Source organism: Argiope bruennichi, chromosome 10, assembly GCF_947563725.1.
Source record: "Argiope bruennichi chromosome 10, qqArgBrue1.1, whole genome shotgun sequence".
In the NCBI taxonomy this organism is placed as follows: Eukaryota; Metazoa; Arthropoda; class Arachnida; order Araneae; family Araneidae; genus Argiope; species Argiope bruennichi.
This window is the reverse complement of record NC_079160.1, coordinates 60,256,021-60,275,642: the sequence shown is the minus strand read 5'-3', so window position 1 is coordinate 60,275,642 and position 19,622 is coordinate 60,256,021. Positions and strand designations below refer to the sequence as shown.

At 30.3% G+C, this 19,622-nt stretch overlaps 1 protein-coding gene across 1 annotated transcript in view; it reads right to left on the bottom strand.

Annotated features, from left to right (window-relative positions):
- The window catches only part of LOC129988402 (17-beta-hydroxysteroid dehydrogenase 13-like), a 30,918-nt gene extending 11,451 nt beyond the window's left edge, over nt 1-19,467 (bottom strand). Inside the window, exons 1-4 of the mRNA XM_056096627.1 lie at nt 19,096-19,467; nt 10,808-11,047; nt 8,412-8,518; nt 4,796-4,936 (exon numbers count right to left, since the gene is read on the bottom strand). Coding sequence (XP_055952602.1) covers nt 4,796-4,936; nt 8,412-8,518; nt 10,808-11,047; nt 19,096-19,362 — 755 coding nt within the window. The 5' untranslated portion in view covers nt 19,363-19,467. The remainder of the gene's footprint in view (nt 1-4,795; nt 4,937-8,411; nt 8,519-10,807; nt 11,048-19,095) is intronic.
- Between the last annotated feature and the right edge of the window lie 155 nt (nt 19,468-19,622).

Genomic DNA, 19,622 nt, shown 5'->3' with positions numbered 1-19,622 from the left:
ACGAGCAAGAAAATTGAATCAATTCCTGCGCCACTACCGGAAGATCGTGTACGGGAAGCCTTGATATTCGAAGTCACTGTAGTGGATTTAGCAGGGCCGCTTCATTTAAAGGATGGGAAAAAGGCCTGGATCTTGCTTTTTACTTGCGCTGTATATAGGGCCATTCATTTGGAATTAATACAGAGTCTTTCAACTAATGGATTCCTTCTAGGTTTTAGAAGATTCGTCGCAAGATGAGGGCGACCTAGGACTATATACAGCGATAACGGAACAAATTTTACTGGAACAAATAATTTGATGGGTTCTCTTGATTGGGACAAGATTGTCAATGACGCCTCCGTCTTAAGAATTCAGTGGAAATTTAACCCCCCAACAGCTGCTTGGTGGGGCGGATTTTTTGAGAGCATGATTAAGATGGTGAAGAAGCTTTTAAGAAGAGTTTTAGGAAAGGCATCGCTTCATTACGAAGAAATGTTCACTATTCTTTGTGACGTAGAAGCCAACATCAATTCTAGACCTCTGAATTATCTATCGGAAGATCCGAATGATTTAATTCCACTGACTCCCTCAATGTTCATTCAAGAGACTACAAAGGTAGGAGTTCCCGATTTGGATACTTTGGATAAAGTAAATATCTCCAAACGATATCAGTATCAACAAAAATTACGAGAGGACTTGAGGAAAAGATTTCGAAAAGAATATCTAAGCTTGTTAATCCAGAAGAAGCCAAAAGGAAAGAAATCTAGACAAGTGCAAGTGGGAGATATTGTTATAATTGAAAGTGATATCAAAAAGCGACTAGACTGGCCTTTGGGATTGGTAATTGAAGTGTTTCCTGGGAAAGATGGCTGCATCCGAGTAGTGAAGCTGAAAACAGCGAGTGGGGAACTTGTGCGTCCAGTGCAACGTTTATACCCCTTGGAATTAGACAATGACGATCCTGTGGGTGCGAGAAAAAACGAACCGGTTGCTTCGTATGAAGAAATCGAAATCCCAAGCTCGGAAAATAACGACTATGAAACAAAAACTAGAAGTGGAAGAAGAGTGGTTAAACCTTCACGTTTTAACTAACTTTTGAACTTTATTATGTACTTTTCAAATATGTGCATTTCATGTTTTGATTTCTAAATATTTTGAATGCAATATTTTGTTAATTTTGATTTTGTAACCTCCTAATTTAAAAATCAAAAGGTGGGAGGATGTTACGAGCGCCTTTGGCTAAAAAACTAATTTTAACTCTAATCATACTAGAGTTATAACTTGTTTTTACAACTCTAAAATCAGAATTAACTGCGCGCGAAACCAATGTATGTTTTTGTATATGGCAACTAAATATAAATATAGCATGTAAATAGAATTGTAATATGGATAGATAATAAAATGGAGTCAGATTAATAACGAGTGGATTATTTCACATTACGATCCCACATCTTTGAATCTTATTAGCGGAGAAACGACTGAATGAAATGAAATTCAGGTAGAGTCTCAACAGTGTTTATTCCCACACAAATCCGTGAATCTTAGGTAAGGCAGCGAATGCCTTGCAAATCATTGGGGAACAACAGTTACGAAATATCGCTCTTTAGTCAATGCCAAAGCTGAAGATTAATCCCTGGCAAGCAGTTAAAACGCAAGTACCCGAAAATCAGATGTGTGTTTTGGACGCCTTTCCGATCAGTTGAAAGCAAAACTTGACATAGAACTACAATTGAACTCTCAAACTCATATATCAAAATTCATTCATTGGTCATTTTTATTTTTATACTAGCCGCCTTTGGCGATCAGCCGGTTCGCCATTCTTAATGTTCGTTAAAATTTTAATAATGAAATATTTTATGCAATTCCTACTTTAATAGCTTCTTCATCAAAATATTTTAAAACTTCAAATTTTGAGAGTCATATAATTCACTCATAATATTATAAAGGCCTTCAGTCATAACGTAATATGTATCTCTCTCATTTTCTGTTAGATCCCGTAGAATTTATGTTTTAAATTAAAGTGGAAAGAATTAATCTGCAATTAATATAATAATATTTTTTACTGAAACAAAGAATTTTTTTATAATCTGATTAATGAAAATAGAGTCACTCAGCGTTTAAACTTTATGGGCACTAAAGAATATCCTTTTCAATTTACGTATTATCTCAAGAATTTGTCAACAAAATTTTCTTAGATTCATCATGAGCAGATCGATTCATTAACAATGTTTACTTTTAAATGCATCAAACACTAAGAAAATGAAACGAATCGTTTAAAATAGACGGTTTAAAACAGGTTTTAAAAAAAACTACTTAAAAAACGATGCACTTAAAACTATAAGCATATACAAAAAATATATAACTAACATAAATACATTTTAATTACAAAAACATGCAACGAACCTAAAAAAAATTTAAATCTAGTCCGCATCGGTTGATAATAATTCGTCAACACAATGCGGAATTCAGAACACAAAGCGCATGCGTGAATTTTCAACGCCAGTTACGTAACGCAAATACGTGATTTTTTTTCTACGCCAGTTGGGGTAACGCTATGCGGATTAGACATTTTTAATTTCCTTTATTCTGTTTTATTTTTATTCAAAAGTTCTTCAGAATGAATCTGAAGCATGGATTAATTAACAATGTTTAATTTTAAATGCATCAAACATTAAGAAAATAAACAGAATCGTTTGAAATAATCCGCCGAAAAACGTTAACCCTAGCCTCATTACTGTTGGGAGAAAAAAAATACCGATGCCTTACTCATTTGGCGGTGGGGAAAATGGAAGATTTTTTTGGCGGGAAAGTTAGTTTTTAATTAATAATTAAAATTCTAATTAAAATTTCAAAAAAAGGGACCCCAGGTGCACATTCCCCACCTCTAAGGTATACATGTACCAAATGTGATAGCTGTATGTCAAATGACCTTGCCTGTAGAGCGCCAACACACACACACACACACACACACACACACACACACACACACACACACACATTGAGCTTTATTATAAGTATAGATATAGATTATTGTGTTTATATGCTTGTGGAAATACCGAGCGACAGAATATTCCTTGACGGATTTGGTTTAAAATATGATGAGAATCTTTTAGTTGCTAAACCTGTGTACCAAATTTTATTTATCTAACTCTTTATGTTTTGTCATTATCATGTTCATTTGTACTCAGACAGCTGGAAGAACAGACTTCCTCTGACTGGATATCGTTCAAAATTCTATAGAAATTTGAAATTATGGCGCAAAATTTATATTTCAGATTCCATTAGTCTAGCTCGAAGCGTTTTTGAGTTACCTTGTTCACAGCCAGACATACATAATTCCAAAAATTATTTTTGCACGAGAAATCAGAAAATGAAACATTACCACGAAAGATAACGTACAATTTGAATACAGATTATAAGGGACAATTATGTTTTTATAGCATTATGATGTCATAGCACTAGATTCCATTTAAATGGTTCATTTACATAATCAACAGAAAAGGTGAAACCTATTAAACTGATACGGCTTTAATGTCTGTCACAATACGATGCTTAAAAATACCTTTTTAAGGCATATATAAAAAGTTATACATTAGAACTTTAATTGAAAGCAAATACAAATAATAATCCCAACAAACCAATATAGTCACTAAAAGTGGATAGAATATAATGATAATATTCATTTCTAGAAATTAAAATGTAGCAATAAATTTAAAAAAATTAACTTTTCAACTTATTCTAATAGCTAATTATTGCAATGCTGTTAATTTTTTGCTTTCATATCTAGTTTAGTAGCTACAGATTTTGCAGAAAGAATAAGATGCAATTACAATAAGACAACATTTTCCAGAAACAATGAGATATTTTCCATTTTAGTCTGAATATTTAATTTAATCAGTATTTAATTCAAATTTGTCAGTACATCAGAACATTTTGTTTATTTAGAAATCCAAAATATTTCCGTTGAAATATTCGAAATGTTTAACATGTTTTTATTAACTCACTTCCTTGTCTGTCTGCTTATTTGTCTGTTCGATGTAAATTTTGAAATCCGTTTTTAATTAACTTCCTGATAAGTAGAGACTTGAATAATTAATAATATGCGATTTCTCATTGAGTTAACGATTTGAAACTTTAACTCAGAACTGGAGGACAATGCGATAATAACTTGGTTTCTTGTCTTCTTTAGAAATTCGTCATCAGGTGTAGCTAATCGGGCAGTTAGTTTGAAATCGATAGCAAAATTTCATACACACGCAAAACTAAAAAGCAGAAAATAATTACTAAATATAAAAAATTAATATACTACATATTAATTAACGTATTAAAAAGCGTAAAATAACTTCTCTTAGCTCATATGTTATTATAATTCCATACTGATTCCTAATCTAATACAGATTTATAAAATCATACCTATTTTGCTAAAAATGTATGATTTCGAAAATTTTATAGTTTTTAGACCTCCGTTTTATAAATATTTTAAAACTTTGTATTTAAATTATTATATTTGGTCAAATTCAGATATTTTTACTGAGATATTCAAATAGTAAATTTATTTAAAAATATTTAATAAATCGTTCAAATCCTTCGATCAGAATATTTATATTGAAATGTTCAGAATATAATAATGCATTCGTTCCGCTTTCGTCAGAATAAATTATGCATTTTTTTTTTCTACTGACTAATCTTATATCGAAATATTATTCAGAATGAGCTGATGCGTAAAGTTCCGCTATCTTTTAAAAACGAGCCCCACCAGGAAAGTAACTATATTTTTTCAAAATATTGAGAACGAGAACAAGCCAAAGTTAATCACCTGGTAGTGGGATTCTGGTTCATTCCTGTGTTTATAGTCATTGGACAAACGGTAGTGAAATGAATTTTGTCATCCAGTCCGAGAAATCGCATTTCCTCTTCCATGGCTTCCATCATGCCCAGTATTGCGAACTTCGAAGCGCTGAAATAAAACAAATAAAATAGTAATAATAATAATAAGTTCCCAAACAAGCTAAAAAAAATTAAATTAACTCAAACTGGCAAATTTTGTTAATAACAAGCCTTCGGCCTAGTTTCAGTAGTTTGCCCAGTTTATTAATAATATTAATTTACTAATTTCAAACAACATTTATGAAATATCACGTGATCTTATCACATCAAACGAAAGTATTATTTCAAATTATATTTGCATAGTCAACATAAAGCAATCTAATTTGCTAGTTATGAGCGCAAACTGCCGAGATAAATAGATGTATAAATTTGCGAAATCGGTCTAGATATTGTGACTGGGATCCGTGTCACATATTTAATTTGCTTTAGTCTCTCGATAATGGAGAACGGAGAAGAAACAAACGAACATTTTTCATATATTTAGTATTCCGTGGCTTTTATATGAAAAAAAGTCGGTGAAATCGGTACAATGGTTGAGACTGGTGAACTCTGTAGTGAATTTTTTCTAAGCAGAAGTTGCACATTGAAGTAATATTCTCGCAATTTCTCACAAAAATTGTGAGTTGGGGACAAACGGCCACTAATGATATATCAAGGATTCACAAATTTTCATATAAAAAAATCGTGGAATTGGTACAGAGATCGAAACTTAGGAATTTCATCACTATCTTTTCCCCTTAGAGAATATACTACAGGGGAGTAATGTTTTTGCGATTTTTCAAAAAAGGAAAGGGAGGGGAGTGAGAGACTGACAATTATTAATAAAGCATCTAGAAGTCATGAGCATTCATATGAAATAAAAATTAGAGAAACTGGGCCAGCAGTTGGGGGGGGGGGATCTGGAAGGCTGGTTCTTTCAGTGCGTCACTTATGTCAAATTCATTGATAAAATCATTTAATATACTTAAAATTCTCTGCGCTTATTCAATATACACGCATAGACTATGTTGCAAGCAGAAAAAGATTATGACGTTACATGACAAGAAAATATATGCAATTAAATTTGTTTAAGTGTCTGTCACTTTTTTTTCTATGTCACTACTATTTTTCTTTGGATGGCATGCTTATTGGTTCTGCTTGAATATACCAATTTTGTATTCAGCGATAAATTGAATCTTTGCACTAAACCTACTGCAAACGGAGAAATGACTGTTTTCCAATAATAGTTCCAATATATCCGTAAGATACCCGGACGTTTAGTGTTAATAAATGTCATTGTGGCTATGTATGGATGTATGTTATGTTCCATATCTACTTCTAATCACTGAGTCGATTAGAACCGAACTTAGCACATTTATTCGTTAAAACAAGAGAAAGAATACTATCAACTTTTCTACGTGCAAAAAGTATTTAAATATTACTTAGAAATTAATTGCAATGTTATCATTTTTTACAATAAATTCTGAACAAATAATCTTAAAAGAAATATTTTAATACCATCTTAAAAGTGGACATTTTATCATCTCAATGATATCAATTTCCTTTTTGCACAATAATTCTTTCAATTGTTTTTATTTCTTTAAAAAAAATTGTAACATTTTAAAATTAATGTTAAATTTGAATTATTCTACCACTATTTTTTTAATTTCTGTTTCATTTTGATAAAATCATTTTTGTCAGGTTTTCATTTATTTTAATATATTGGTTTAATAATACTTAAACATAAGGAAAAGTCAATCGCTAAAATGAAAGTAATATAAAGACCTTGCAAGCAGATGAAATATACGTACATCGATTGCAGTAGCTGCAGGCTGTGAGAAATACATCAATGTCTTGCATTTCCTCCACAGAAATTTGGATTGAAATCAATCCGAAAAAAAATTGCACCAACATAAATTTAACAAGTTTACCTTTTCAACGGTACCAATTTTATTTTTGTGTATTTTTTTTTAATTCTTTAAAAAAGTAATGTAGATGATTTCGAAATAAGGAAACTTGTAAACAAATACCCCTTTACTAGACAACTTCGAGCTAAACCATTATAACTATTTCTACAATTATTTTTTTATTTCATTTTTTTATTTCCCTACATAGTTTTAAAATGAAATGTGTACATTATAATATTTTACTCAAAGAGAATTTATTTATCAAAATCATTGTACATAAAAAGACTTTAATCCCACGTAATGCTGGGTATATCAGCTAGTTTATAAATATTTTTAGATCCGTTAAAAAATTCAAAGTGAACCGAGAATCAAAACTATCGATTTTAATATTTTGCAAGAAATAGACTTTCTGTGTTAAATCCAGTAGAATAAAATGAAATTTTCTTTACTTTTGAATTTTTAATGACAAAGAGATATTTTATTTGAAAAATCGGTCTGCAAGAACAACTCACTAAGAGGATCTTCTAAAGACAAAACTTATTTTTTTCTTTTTAACTGATGACTCGAATGCCTTTATAAGTTTCTTCATATTTCAAGAACTGTAATTACATTGTTTGTCAGCATTGTTTCTAAATCTATATTTGCCCAATGAAATTATTTAACCTCCTTAATAGATGGCATATTCTGTTTGAGATGTTTTGTTTCAATCATCATAATAAAGTGTAGAATACTTTTCCTTTAACATGTGTAAGTGATTGTTGCCTTTTAAATTAATTACTGCTTTGATTTAATAATAGTTGTAAATATCAAAGTTTTATTTTTTAATGACCCATCATTGTATGCGAAGGAATTAAGATATGAGGAATCATGTTTATCTGATTAATTATCCTTATTAAATTATAAATATCTTTCTCTTAACAAGAAGCATCCGTGAAGCATGTATGAATTTTCGTACTCTTTCAAACATCCATGTAATCTTTTAAATAAATGCTATTTTGCAATGACGTCCATTTCCAACATATATATAGAGATATAAGATATAACCCTCTTTCCTTAATTTAGACCTAGGCCGGAAGATGTGTTAGAATGACTAGTTACTGCGAATGTAATATGAATACTAAGATCAATTACAAAATAGAAGACCCACGGATCAATCCCTCACCGGATATGGTATGATTCATCATCAGGACATGCCTAACGCATTCAAACTATCATTGCTATATTCTCCGAGAAAGCTAAGATCCGCTTACTATTCCCTTGACTTCTCATTATCGAACTCTAATTGCTTGCCAGAGAGGGTACACACAGATCTATAATTTTTTTTTCTCTAACCTCAGATCTATAATTTTTAAAATCAAAAAAAATATATATATATATATTCTGCAATGGATAGCAACTGATGCATCGCAAACTAAACATAATTATTTACCATTTGCAACAGTGAATTCAAAAATTTATAAAATAGTTTTTGATTCTGAATTCTATTTTTACCTCTAATCACTTGCTATTAAGAATTAGTATTTTTGACTAATATTTGTTATGTTAATTGCTATAACAGCCATCTTTGCCTGTCTTTCACGAAACAACAGGCAAACCATACTGCATGGGAGGTTCGAGAATAGAAATATTTAGAATAAAGGAAATGTTAAAAAGGGTTACCTATAATCTGCCAGATACAACCATCCTCGCAATCCTGCAACAGAAGCCGTAGCCACAATATGTCCTTTTCCGTTTGCCATCATCCTCGGGAGGAAAAATTTATTGATCTGAGGATAGAAGATAAAGTAAAACATAGAAACAGACCGACACATTTTTTTTTGTGTGTGTGTGCCTTCCATAGTCTATATATGAAATTTCTTTTCATTCCTTTTAGTTTAGCTGCAGATTCCTCCAAACAGAGGAAATTATTTTTATGATCGCCTTATATACAGAAAGTTGCTAATATATTATATATATATTAGCAACGTCTATACTATATAATATACAAGACGTCTATATAAACTCTATATTTATGATCACCTTGTATATAGGGTGCTGCTAATATATATATGCCGATAAATTTAGAGAACTGACAGTAAGCATCAAGAGGATGAAAAAATTGCCACAGAACATGAGTAGCAAATCATATTTGGTGGGAGAAAATTCCTAAAAACAATGAATAGTCACTTCATTTGGTCTGTCTATTTTTACGATTTTTAAGAACTAAGTATGGCCTATAATCATTTTTCAGCTCCTTGATGCTTACTATCATCCACCTGAATTTTTTGATTGAATTTGGCTGTACTTTGTATAATGCAGAAAACCGTTACAAAAAAATATCAAATGTTGTATTGGTCCGAAATTTATTATAGCAGTGTTAGTAATCAGTTATGAAAAGGTTTAGAGTTCATTCTATTTCTCTAAGCAATTTGTATATTGTCACGAAAAATCGTCTGGTGGGTTACATTGAAAAAAGTCCAATATATTGGAAAGTAGAAAAAGATGTATTTTTCCAGAAACACAAATTTAAAAAAAAAACACTGGTGAACATATAGAACAATAATTATCTAAACACACAAATAGCGAAGAAACTGCGAATTAAATCACATTGTTCGGCGTTTCATCATGCGGTCAAAATTTCAAAAGAACTGACCAAATTGCTTCCGTCCCTTGCGTTAATATAAGTTTTCCCAATAGGGCATGTAATTTCCCAGAAGAATCTCGAGATTTCAGATCCTAACAGAAATTGAGTCTTATTTCAAACATTTTTCTATAACCTTCATTTATATCTCAAAAATTCCCAAATATTTGTTAAACTCGCCACCAAAGCCGGGTATCCTTAACCTAGTATCCATTAAAAATGTCTATAAAACTTTCTTCCTAACTATCAGACCAACCATGTAGAGAAGCGGTATTACAGATTCGTAGTGATGCTTAGATATCATCAATTTCGAATTGCGAAATTCATGAAATAATAGTGGATTACTGGTCCCAGTTCTTACTTCTTTAAAACTAGATTTAAAAATAGAGTGCTTAGACTAAATATGTCCACAAGTGATAGATTTTATCGAGAGAACAAAGAAGGTATTTTCCCTATTTATGAATTAATAAAGTGGTTATGATCTCGGTTATTTAGCTTTGTGTATTTCCAAAATGCAATCGATCTCTTAGCAAATATTCAATAACATTTCAGATAACGTTAAATCATCTATTGTAGGAATCCAAAAGTTTTCTTATTCAGGATGTGAACTTTCCATCAGGGCCTAAAAGCGTTTCGTCCAAAAAGTCTGATAGCCTATGCATAAGGTTTCGTTTCGCAATCAAATCTATTATAATTATTAGCAGTTTTTATTCCTCTGTTGTTCTGGTCTCTATAGTCCCAATGCAAATATTCCGGGGAAAATATCAACGATGCTTTGGACAATGGGAAGTCTTTATGTCATAAAGACAATGCGTGTCATTGTTCTATCTTTTTTATTATTATTATTTCCTCTTCTGCGTATGTATTTGTAGCATATAAATTGAAAAAAAAAAACTTCTTTATGCATAGAAAATAATCTTTCTTAAAATACCATTTCTCTCCGTTCCAAGGATTTGCGTTTCTTTGTATGGATTTTTAAACATAATTTTGTTCAAGACATACTTAAGTTTTTTTCCCATGATATGCTCCATTAGTTATGACACACTTACAAATTTAAAATAAAAATGCAAAAAAAAAAAGTATGTAAAAATTTGAAGATAATATAGCAACATATGGTCACGTTAGCTTAATGGTGCGGCATTATTATTCGTTTCTTATAGTAATTGTCTGTGTTTAACTTTATTTTAAAACGGTCAATTATCAGCAATGCTCTTGGACAATCTGGAGTAACTCTCTATCGGTGGTATTACATTTCATTTCCCTAACTAATCAAGCTAATCACAATTTAAATAACTAATTTTGCATATCTTTGCAGATAAAACCTGTATTTATTTGAATTGTTCCATTTTTAATGTGAACACAACACTCATATACTGTTTAAAAAGAAAAATACCAAAGGATTATAAGCGGTGAAAGAACAAAACAAAATTCTTACCCAGAAGTGAGATAGAATGTTTACTTCCAGTGTTTTCCTTATTTTGGCCGGATCAAGGTTTGAAAAGAGTACATTTTGAAGGATTCCTGCATTATTCACAACAACTGTGACGTCACCCACTTCTTGCAGTACTTTTTGCCCCACCCTCTGTACTTGAGATAGGTCGCTGATGTCACAAACGTGCACATGGGCCTCTCCACCCTCCTCGTTGATTTCAGCCGCCACTCTCTGGATACCTCTCTAGAAGAGAGACAAAAATATATGAATATATTTATATAACCATTTAAATATGTATATGTATTTAAATATATGAATATAACAAAAATATATGAACTATAATTAAATCTAATAATAAAGCTTCCAACATAGAAAAATAGAACATCATATATTGCTTAATTTATATTTCTGCTAGCAATGGAGTTGTGTGTTTTGGAAGGGGGGGGGGTCAGATGAAAATCTGCTTTTTCTCCTTCACTAGCCATTTTGGTCGGGGAATCTGCATATTCGTAATCCATTATATTAACATGGACCTTAACCTAATGAAATTTTATGTTTTATTTATATTTTAGCATTCCTTTGATCTTAACAATAAATAGATAATCATTGTTTATTAATGCAAGCGCGATGATCGGAAGACGGTATACTGATGAATTTTCTCAAAATAATCCACCATTTTCTCAATTGTTTTTAAAATATCTACTGCCTTTATAGAAAAAACACTGACTTCATCATTGAGTCTTTTAATTATTATAGAGGTTAAATTTGTGAACTGAACATTCTCCATCTGACTCTCTTTGTTTTGCTTTTATAGTGTTAATTTATATTTAAGTGTTTATTATATTTAAGTGTTATAGTGTTAATTTATATTTACTACTGCTTAAATATAAAAAGCAGCCAGAAAGACAGAATTCATCTGAATGGAATTTGCGCAAAATTTAAAGCAAATCTACAAATTTGATGGAAAGACCCTATACGAAAGTTCATCCGTCTAGCTCAAAACGTTTTTGAGTTATCTTTGTCCCAGACTGACAAAGAGATGGATGGACGTACTAGCAGACAGACAGACATAATAACAAAAATGTGTTTTTTGGCTTCATAGAAATTTGACAAAATCTGAAGTTTGATTTTATTTTATTTTTTTTATTTTTTTGACGATTAAATACTCCCACTGTATTTCGTATGCAAGAAAATAAAAATATCCTTTTCCAAATCGGAAATATGGTTTTGGATTTATAACACATGGAAATCATCTAAATCGCAAAGCTGTATTTGTTAAAAATCATATTATTTTCCTTTTGCATACTTCATATATGAGAAAGAAAAAAAAATTATTAGTTATATAAAAAAAAAGATCAAACTGTAATATACAAGAGTAAAATTTTTCTAAACTTGTTTACGAAACTACAACATTTAAAAACTACCTTCTCCAGTTATTTTCAGACAAAAACAAGCTTATTTTTTTATGTAATAAATTTAATATTCGGCTTCTAGAAAAATATTCTCATTTATATTCTTTGTACAATTCATACGATAGCTATTAAACTGGTATACCGAATTTCAAAAAAATAAATGTATAAGCTACATAGAAATGAAATCATACAATCCATTTTGGAACAGTTCATTTTTCAAGGAGGGTAAAGACGTGAAGGTGAAGATGTTGCTAGTAGGCCTCTGTGTTACTGAGAAACTACTAAACAAATTGCATTAAATTTCAATTAGCGCTTCTTCAATAACTGTGCATCCTTCGAAGATATATTTAGATGCAATGAGAGCCATTTTCCTCATGAGTCATTAATAAGTAATCCAAGGTTGAAACATGCTAATAGGAAGGGGAAAAAGTTGTTTTCATCTAAAGCGTCGTGCTTTAGATGTTGTTCCGAGTTCCCAATTAACTTGTGGTTTTCGAGAAATTCTCACAAAAGGACGTATTTTAAGTTCCTCGCTTCTAAGTATTTCCGATTTAATCCCTTAATGTCAATAATGACGCATCCGTGGTTTGCCTGGAAATATTTGTGGTAAAACCGTAACACAATAGCACTTAAAAGATTTTAAACGAAATTTTGTGCTTTTATTTTCCCCTCTTACATATTTACTCGATAGAATGCATTTCATGAAAATAATGAAAGAAGATTTATTTGGTTTTAAATTTGATAAATTGTTAATACACGACCAACATTTCATTTCTTTAAATCGTTTGTCTTTTGAGTAATCATATTCATAAACATGCAGACAGATATCTTCTCACAAATCTTCCCTTTTTCTAAATCTCGATAAACTACTGAACTAGAAAAAATTGTAAAGAATTCCTTCTTCGAACTTTTTAAACTTATTTGTACTTCATAATATTTGTGATTTGTTTAGATTTCTGTAGGACATAAATTATTTACCAATTTTTTCTTGCAATTATTTACTAACCACTTTTATCGCTTATCGCTTTACTAACTTGTCTGTCTTTTCTGACTGTAAAACTAATAAAATGGAATACATTTTTTTGAAATTTCATTTTGTCATTTCATAAGACCGAAGAATACGAACATATCGTCGAAACGGTCTACTACAAAGCAAAAAAAAAAACAAAAAAAAAAACATTAAATTTATTGTGTGCGCAATTAATTTGCATTGTTATTGTGAGCGCAAATTAAAAATTGCCTGTATCACGAATAAAAGCAGAATTCAAGCAATCAAAATTCAGGCTTGAAGTCCATAAAGTAATTTTTTTATTTTAATATCAGCAAATGCAAGCGATTGAATAGTTTGATGGGATAATGAAATCAATTCTAGTTTCAATATGAAATAAAAATATTTTTACATATTGTGTATTAAATTAAATTTATCAAATTTATTTAAATTAAGGGGGATATACAGAAATAAAATGCGCATCATCAAAAAAAATTGAGTTTAAAACAATATAGAGATTTTTTGTGATATAATATTTTCGGATGATATAGCTGAAAACAACCCAAAAATATTTTTAATTTTTAATTATATTTTAACTAACATTTGGGCTTTGAAATTTGATGCTGGCCTTGGCTTTTTTTCTGATTAACGCATGTGTCACTTAATGGAATGAAATTCATTCTGCGTCAACAAATTTCGTCTTCCTTTTAGATAAAATTGAACCTCGCCTACTTTAGGTAGGAAAAATGTAGTTTTCGTGCATCATTATTTTTGTATCACAAATTTCGAGGACACCTAATATTTATTAAAATTAATATATTGAATTTGTTCAGTCACACTTTTTCTATTAATCGTCAGGGAAAAAAGAATGTAAAACCTTTTCCGGTAAAACGATTTTATTTGAGCAGACATAATGCTTTGTTATCGTGTCTGAATTATGTGAAGAGAAAGAATTGTATTCGTCTCAAAATTGAATCGCTAGGTTTTTATGAATTTCCACAACATAAACCAGATAAATTTAACACCAAAAAAAAAATAACTATTCCTGAACTCGTATATCAGTTCTGTGAAAATAATTCTAAAACCTATGAATTCCTTCAGAGTAGAAGAATTAAAATTTTTGTGTAGCCTTTACACCAAATTTGCAAGTACCAATCAATTTTTGAATGAATTCAATCAAAACGAAATCAAGTAGATTAAATTGGTAAGTTAGATTAATAGATTATATAGATAAAATTTTACTTATAACCTTAAAATTAAACTAAGGGTTAAGATAAATTTTGGACCAAATTTATGTAAAAAAAAAATTAGCGATTACTTAAAAACGTAAATTAGGTGAATGAAATTTAATATTTTGCCTTGCGACATATTTTTTTTCTATCATAATCTACTCTATTTATCTAAATAGTCGAAACAAAGGAATTTAAAGTTCAAAGATGACAGTAGACAAATGCGAAATATTACATATCATGGAAGTATATAAACAAGAAAACAGAAGGAAAGTACTTCGTGTGTGTGTGTGTGTGTGTGTGTGTGTGTGTGTGTGTGTGTGTGTGTGTGTGTGTGTGTGTGTGTGTGTGTGTGTGTGTTAGAAATAATTTTTAAAAAAATATTCCTACTGTTCGTATCCAACAATATGCATGTGAATTCATTTTTTCCAAAACCTAATTCTATTCATTTCAAAAACCCGCGCGTATTTCTATCTGGACGATTTCAATCCGCAAAGTGGTGATAAGGGATGAGTGAAATCAAAGTATTTCCGCAATTATTTGCTAGACCTTGAAAATCTTTTCTATTAATTATTTTTTCCCGGCTTGTCAGTCATTTCGAACGGCACTTTTTAACTGTACGGAAATTATAATTTGAAACTATATTTTATATACGAGGAAGCAATATATTATATATAATATATTGCTTCCTCGTATATATATATATATATTAAAAAATTCGAGGGAAGAACAATCTGTATTTTGATTAGTAGAAAAACAACAATGGCAAATTTCATTGCTACAATCGATAAGCAGAGAGCGGGCCTCTGTAAAAGAATATTAATCGATATATTTAACGAAGTTTGCAATTCCAATGGTCTATATTATCAATAATAATTGGATATTAACGGAAAATGTTGATTACTTCTACTCAAAAATTCTGCTGCAGTTTACGTTATTATTTTATAAGAAAGTTTATGGCTTTTAGAAACATCATCAGTGGTAGTTTGGCCTCACTGTTTCAAGAGAAATCTCAAAAACATCATTTCTTTCTACATTCTTTACATATAAAATAGAACCACGGTAGAATTCTTCAATTACTGTATTGATTTTTCCAATTTTCGTTTCACTAGGAAATTCATATTCCCAAGATATGGTCGTCTAAACCTTTCCGTCTTTCATTTTCTGAAAGTATCTTTAAGTAAAGCTTTGACATGGCTACCAACATCAACAACAACCAAGAATTAGACAGATTTCACCAATTTTATTCGCTCTTTTGTTTCGCCTCTAGGAGATTGTAATTGCTCAATCAGAATGCTTTATATTTATTGTGCTGATATAATTTTGAATAGTATTTCCATGTGGTGTGATAAGATGTAGTTTAGCGAAGCTAGTTGACATTACTAAATTAATTTTATTAATGTGTGGAAAGAAATTATGGTAGACGAAGGCAACTCGGTTATCGTCATTTCAATTCATGCAAAGAGAGTAAAGAACACCTGCAAAACTTATACATGCCTAAATGATTTCAATTTTTTTATCGTTACTTACCGATATAAATATCTGCTTCTGCTACTTTTTAATATTTATATCCATAAAGCTACTCCTTTACCGATATAAATATTAAAAACTCTGTAATTCTATGTATGAGTTAAATATGTCATTGTATAAAAGATTGTTAACAGCTTTGAGCTGAGGACTGGATTGGATTGTTAGTTTTAATGGCACAATAGTCAGAAAAGACTCTACTGTGCCGTACATGTGGTAAATAAGAAAACAAAAATTGTTTTAAAAGTTCAGAGAGCCTACAAAAAAACAAAGACAAAATTAAAAACTGAGGAGTTATTAGATACGTTATTAATTCATCGGTATGTTTACCTTTTGGGACTTTTTTTATTGAATCATAATCTACTGAAAATAATTTTTCTAGTACAACGAATTGAATCGTGGAAGTACTGCGAATGACAATAGAGAACACATTTCAGAATCAATATGCATTCGCTGTCTTTTACTACATTTGATATCGTTTCATGTGATTTAAAATAGGTCATGGTTGTGAAGTTCAAAGGGCAGGGATAATGTTTTAAAGTTTCTTAAGAATATTTCTTTTTCTCTTATTTAAAGAAGAAAGTGTCTGATTTCAATGGAGACTCATTTTGAAAATGTACATTGTCACGACTTGAAATTCAGTCAAGTTCTTGTGTTTCAGATAAGGAAAAGAATGAAACTACTTTCAAACAATACAGGTCTGAGCAGCTGACATCAAACAATACTGTAACAAAGGGTATACAGATCTTAAGATAAAAAATCTAGCATAATTCGTTGAGCAGACTATAGTTGTCTATCATGTTTCCTGTATCATTGTGAAATATAAGCAAATATTAGAGATTTTATTAGTGAACACAAAAAATTCTGTGCTGTGCATAACGTTCCTATTATTCTTTTGTTAGGATTAAAATAAAATTAAAAAAACAATATTATGAAAAGTTTTTATAGTGGTTATCTTTAAAATATGCTTTTATAGAATCAAGAAATAAAAATCAATATTAGAAATTATTTATCGAAACCCATAACGTTGTTTTGGCGTTTAGCCAACTCCTGTTTTGACATCGAGTGACTTAAATAGTTCTTTCTTTCTCATGCACGCGAATAAAACTGAAAATTCGTATTTTATTTATACTGAATTATAACAAAGGTTAATGAGCCGAGATCTGCTGGTTACTATTATTATTCTTTATATTTTTTGATAAGATGTAGTTTAAAAGTAATTAATATGACTCGATTAATACTAATAATATGACCATCTAACAAAGCTTGTAGGTGCAAATCTCCGTAATAAACCTTCAAAAGTTTTCTCTATTTAAATGACTAGTATCTTCAGCAAAATAGATAATTTTATATTTTACTTCATAATATAATGAAGAAAATCAATTATGCATTTTGGATCTCTTTCCATAAACAAAATGGATCGAAAATTTAATACAGATTTACAGTTTTACATTTGGAGTTTTTTAAGACAGCATCTGTAACTTCATGTTTCCAGTTTAATGTATTTTTAATTATTGCATTTACATACGAATGGACGGTTTGGAAGACAGATATTAGCGAATTAAGGGATTCAATTTAAAATAGGAAACTGATATACAATTCAATGGATAAAATAATATGCTGGTTCGCCCCGTTTATTAGTTTCTTTTTTAAGTCATCTTCTACACATACATGCGAATGGACAGACAATGGACGAATTTCTTCCAAAACCTGATAGAAATTTACCATTTTAGTATAAATACTATAACAAATTTATTTATTATTTTTATCATCGCGTATGTGTTTATAAGCAAATATTATTCCAAAAATGGGTGGTTTAACCCTTTGCTCCCGGAAAAATAATTCGATGCATAATTATTCACTTAATACATGGATTTGTTTATTATACAAAAATAAATACATACAATTGTTTTAAGATGAGTTTCCCTCAAAAATGAATCTACATATTTTTATCATTCTGTAGGTATTTTTAGTAATTAAAATAAATAAATAAAATATCAAAATGATGCACTTTCATCAATGGTGTTTGAGAGAAGACATTCGAGTGTAAATGGTAAATAATTACACTTGCTCTTATAAAAAAAACTCATAACGGTCCTAGTGTAGCTTCAAAACATGAAGTGAGTCCGTTTAATTCGTTTACCCTATTCAAAAATAACAGTCCATTAAGATATAGATCTGAGAAATTCAAATTTTACTTTAAAAAAAACTCCCAATCTATTAATTGGTTATTAACTGGATGAAAAAAAAAAATCTTAACATGGAAATCTTGAGATCATCTTATTACCACAATTACGTTCATAGTTTCTGAAAACATAATTATATACATTTATTTAATTTAACTATTTTTTTTCTTAAAGTTCTCGCGCACATTCGAATCCAAGTCTTTAGTTTTACTCTTTGAACGTATTACCAGTTATGAGAAAACTTCTCATATTTGATTTGTCCTCAATCTCTGCTAATTTGGATAATCGAGGCTTCACTATCCTTGGATAATCGAGGCTTCACTAATCGTAAGTCGTAAATCTACAATTAATTACTTTTGGCAGTCTATATTTATATTATAAATGTAGAGGCAGTCTGTATTTTTAGTATAAATATAGACTGCGATGATAATTTTTATTATTTTTGAACATTTGTTTTGAAATAGGTATAGCTTCAATGGCCATTTTTTCTAGAACGTAGAAGTCCCGTTTCTATTTAGATGATACCAAGTTCACTAAAGCAATTTAATTGCAATTTTCACGCCATGAGTCGTATTATTCCTTTGACTTATATCAACAACAATAGATTTGTATAAATTTGAATTAATATCGTCTTATAAAATATAACCAACTTCTATTGAAGGGATTTAAAAGTATTATATAAATCATTTGTATATGGATTCTTTGTAATATAAATAAAAAATAAACAGCAAGCTAAGTAGGAATGAAAAGAATTAAAAAACTCAATCAAACTCTTAATTATACTGATATATTGATATACAATAAATTTATCACTTTTGGAAACATATAATTATACTAGAAGTGGGCTATAAGTTATACTAGATGTCATGCCATTTGATTGCATCACTCAATACTATTCATTTATGTGATAGGTTAAAAGCACACTAAATGGTTCTGAAAAAGCTCCTACCTCGTCAACATCCCACAACACGAGAATTGCTCCTTCTTCGGCGAACTTCAAAGCTAATTCTCTTCCGAGTCCATTTCCGGCTCCAGTCACTAAAACCACTTCCCCTTTCAGAGATTTTTTCGGTTTTGTGACGAAAACAGCGTTAAAAGCAGACGATATTACAGTCCAAACGATATTACCCACTAACAAAAAGAAATCACGGAAGGTCGAAAACCTGTCATGCTTCTCAGGTGAACTGGCAACGGGACGATACACGGCATTCGGCATTTTACCTTTAGGAGGGAATGAAATGCTTCTTACTTTCGAGTCGGAAGTTGTTTCTTATTTATTTGTCGTCGCGACAAGCGAGCGCGTGCGAAAAAGTTGATTTTTTCGGTTCTTAGAACGCAAAGAGTAGAATGCTAGGTGGCGCTGCCTAATGCGATGCGTTATAAACAATAGTTTTCAGTGAATCAATAAGAAGAAAAAATTATGAAATTATACAGAGTTACTTCCCTATTAACCTGAGAAATTACCAGAATAAACCA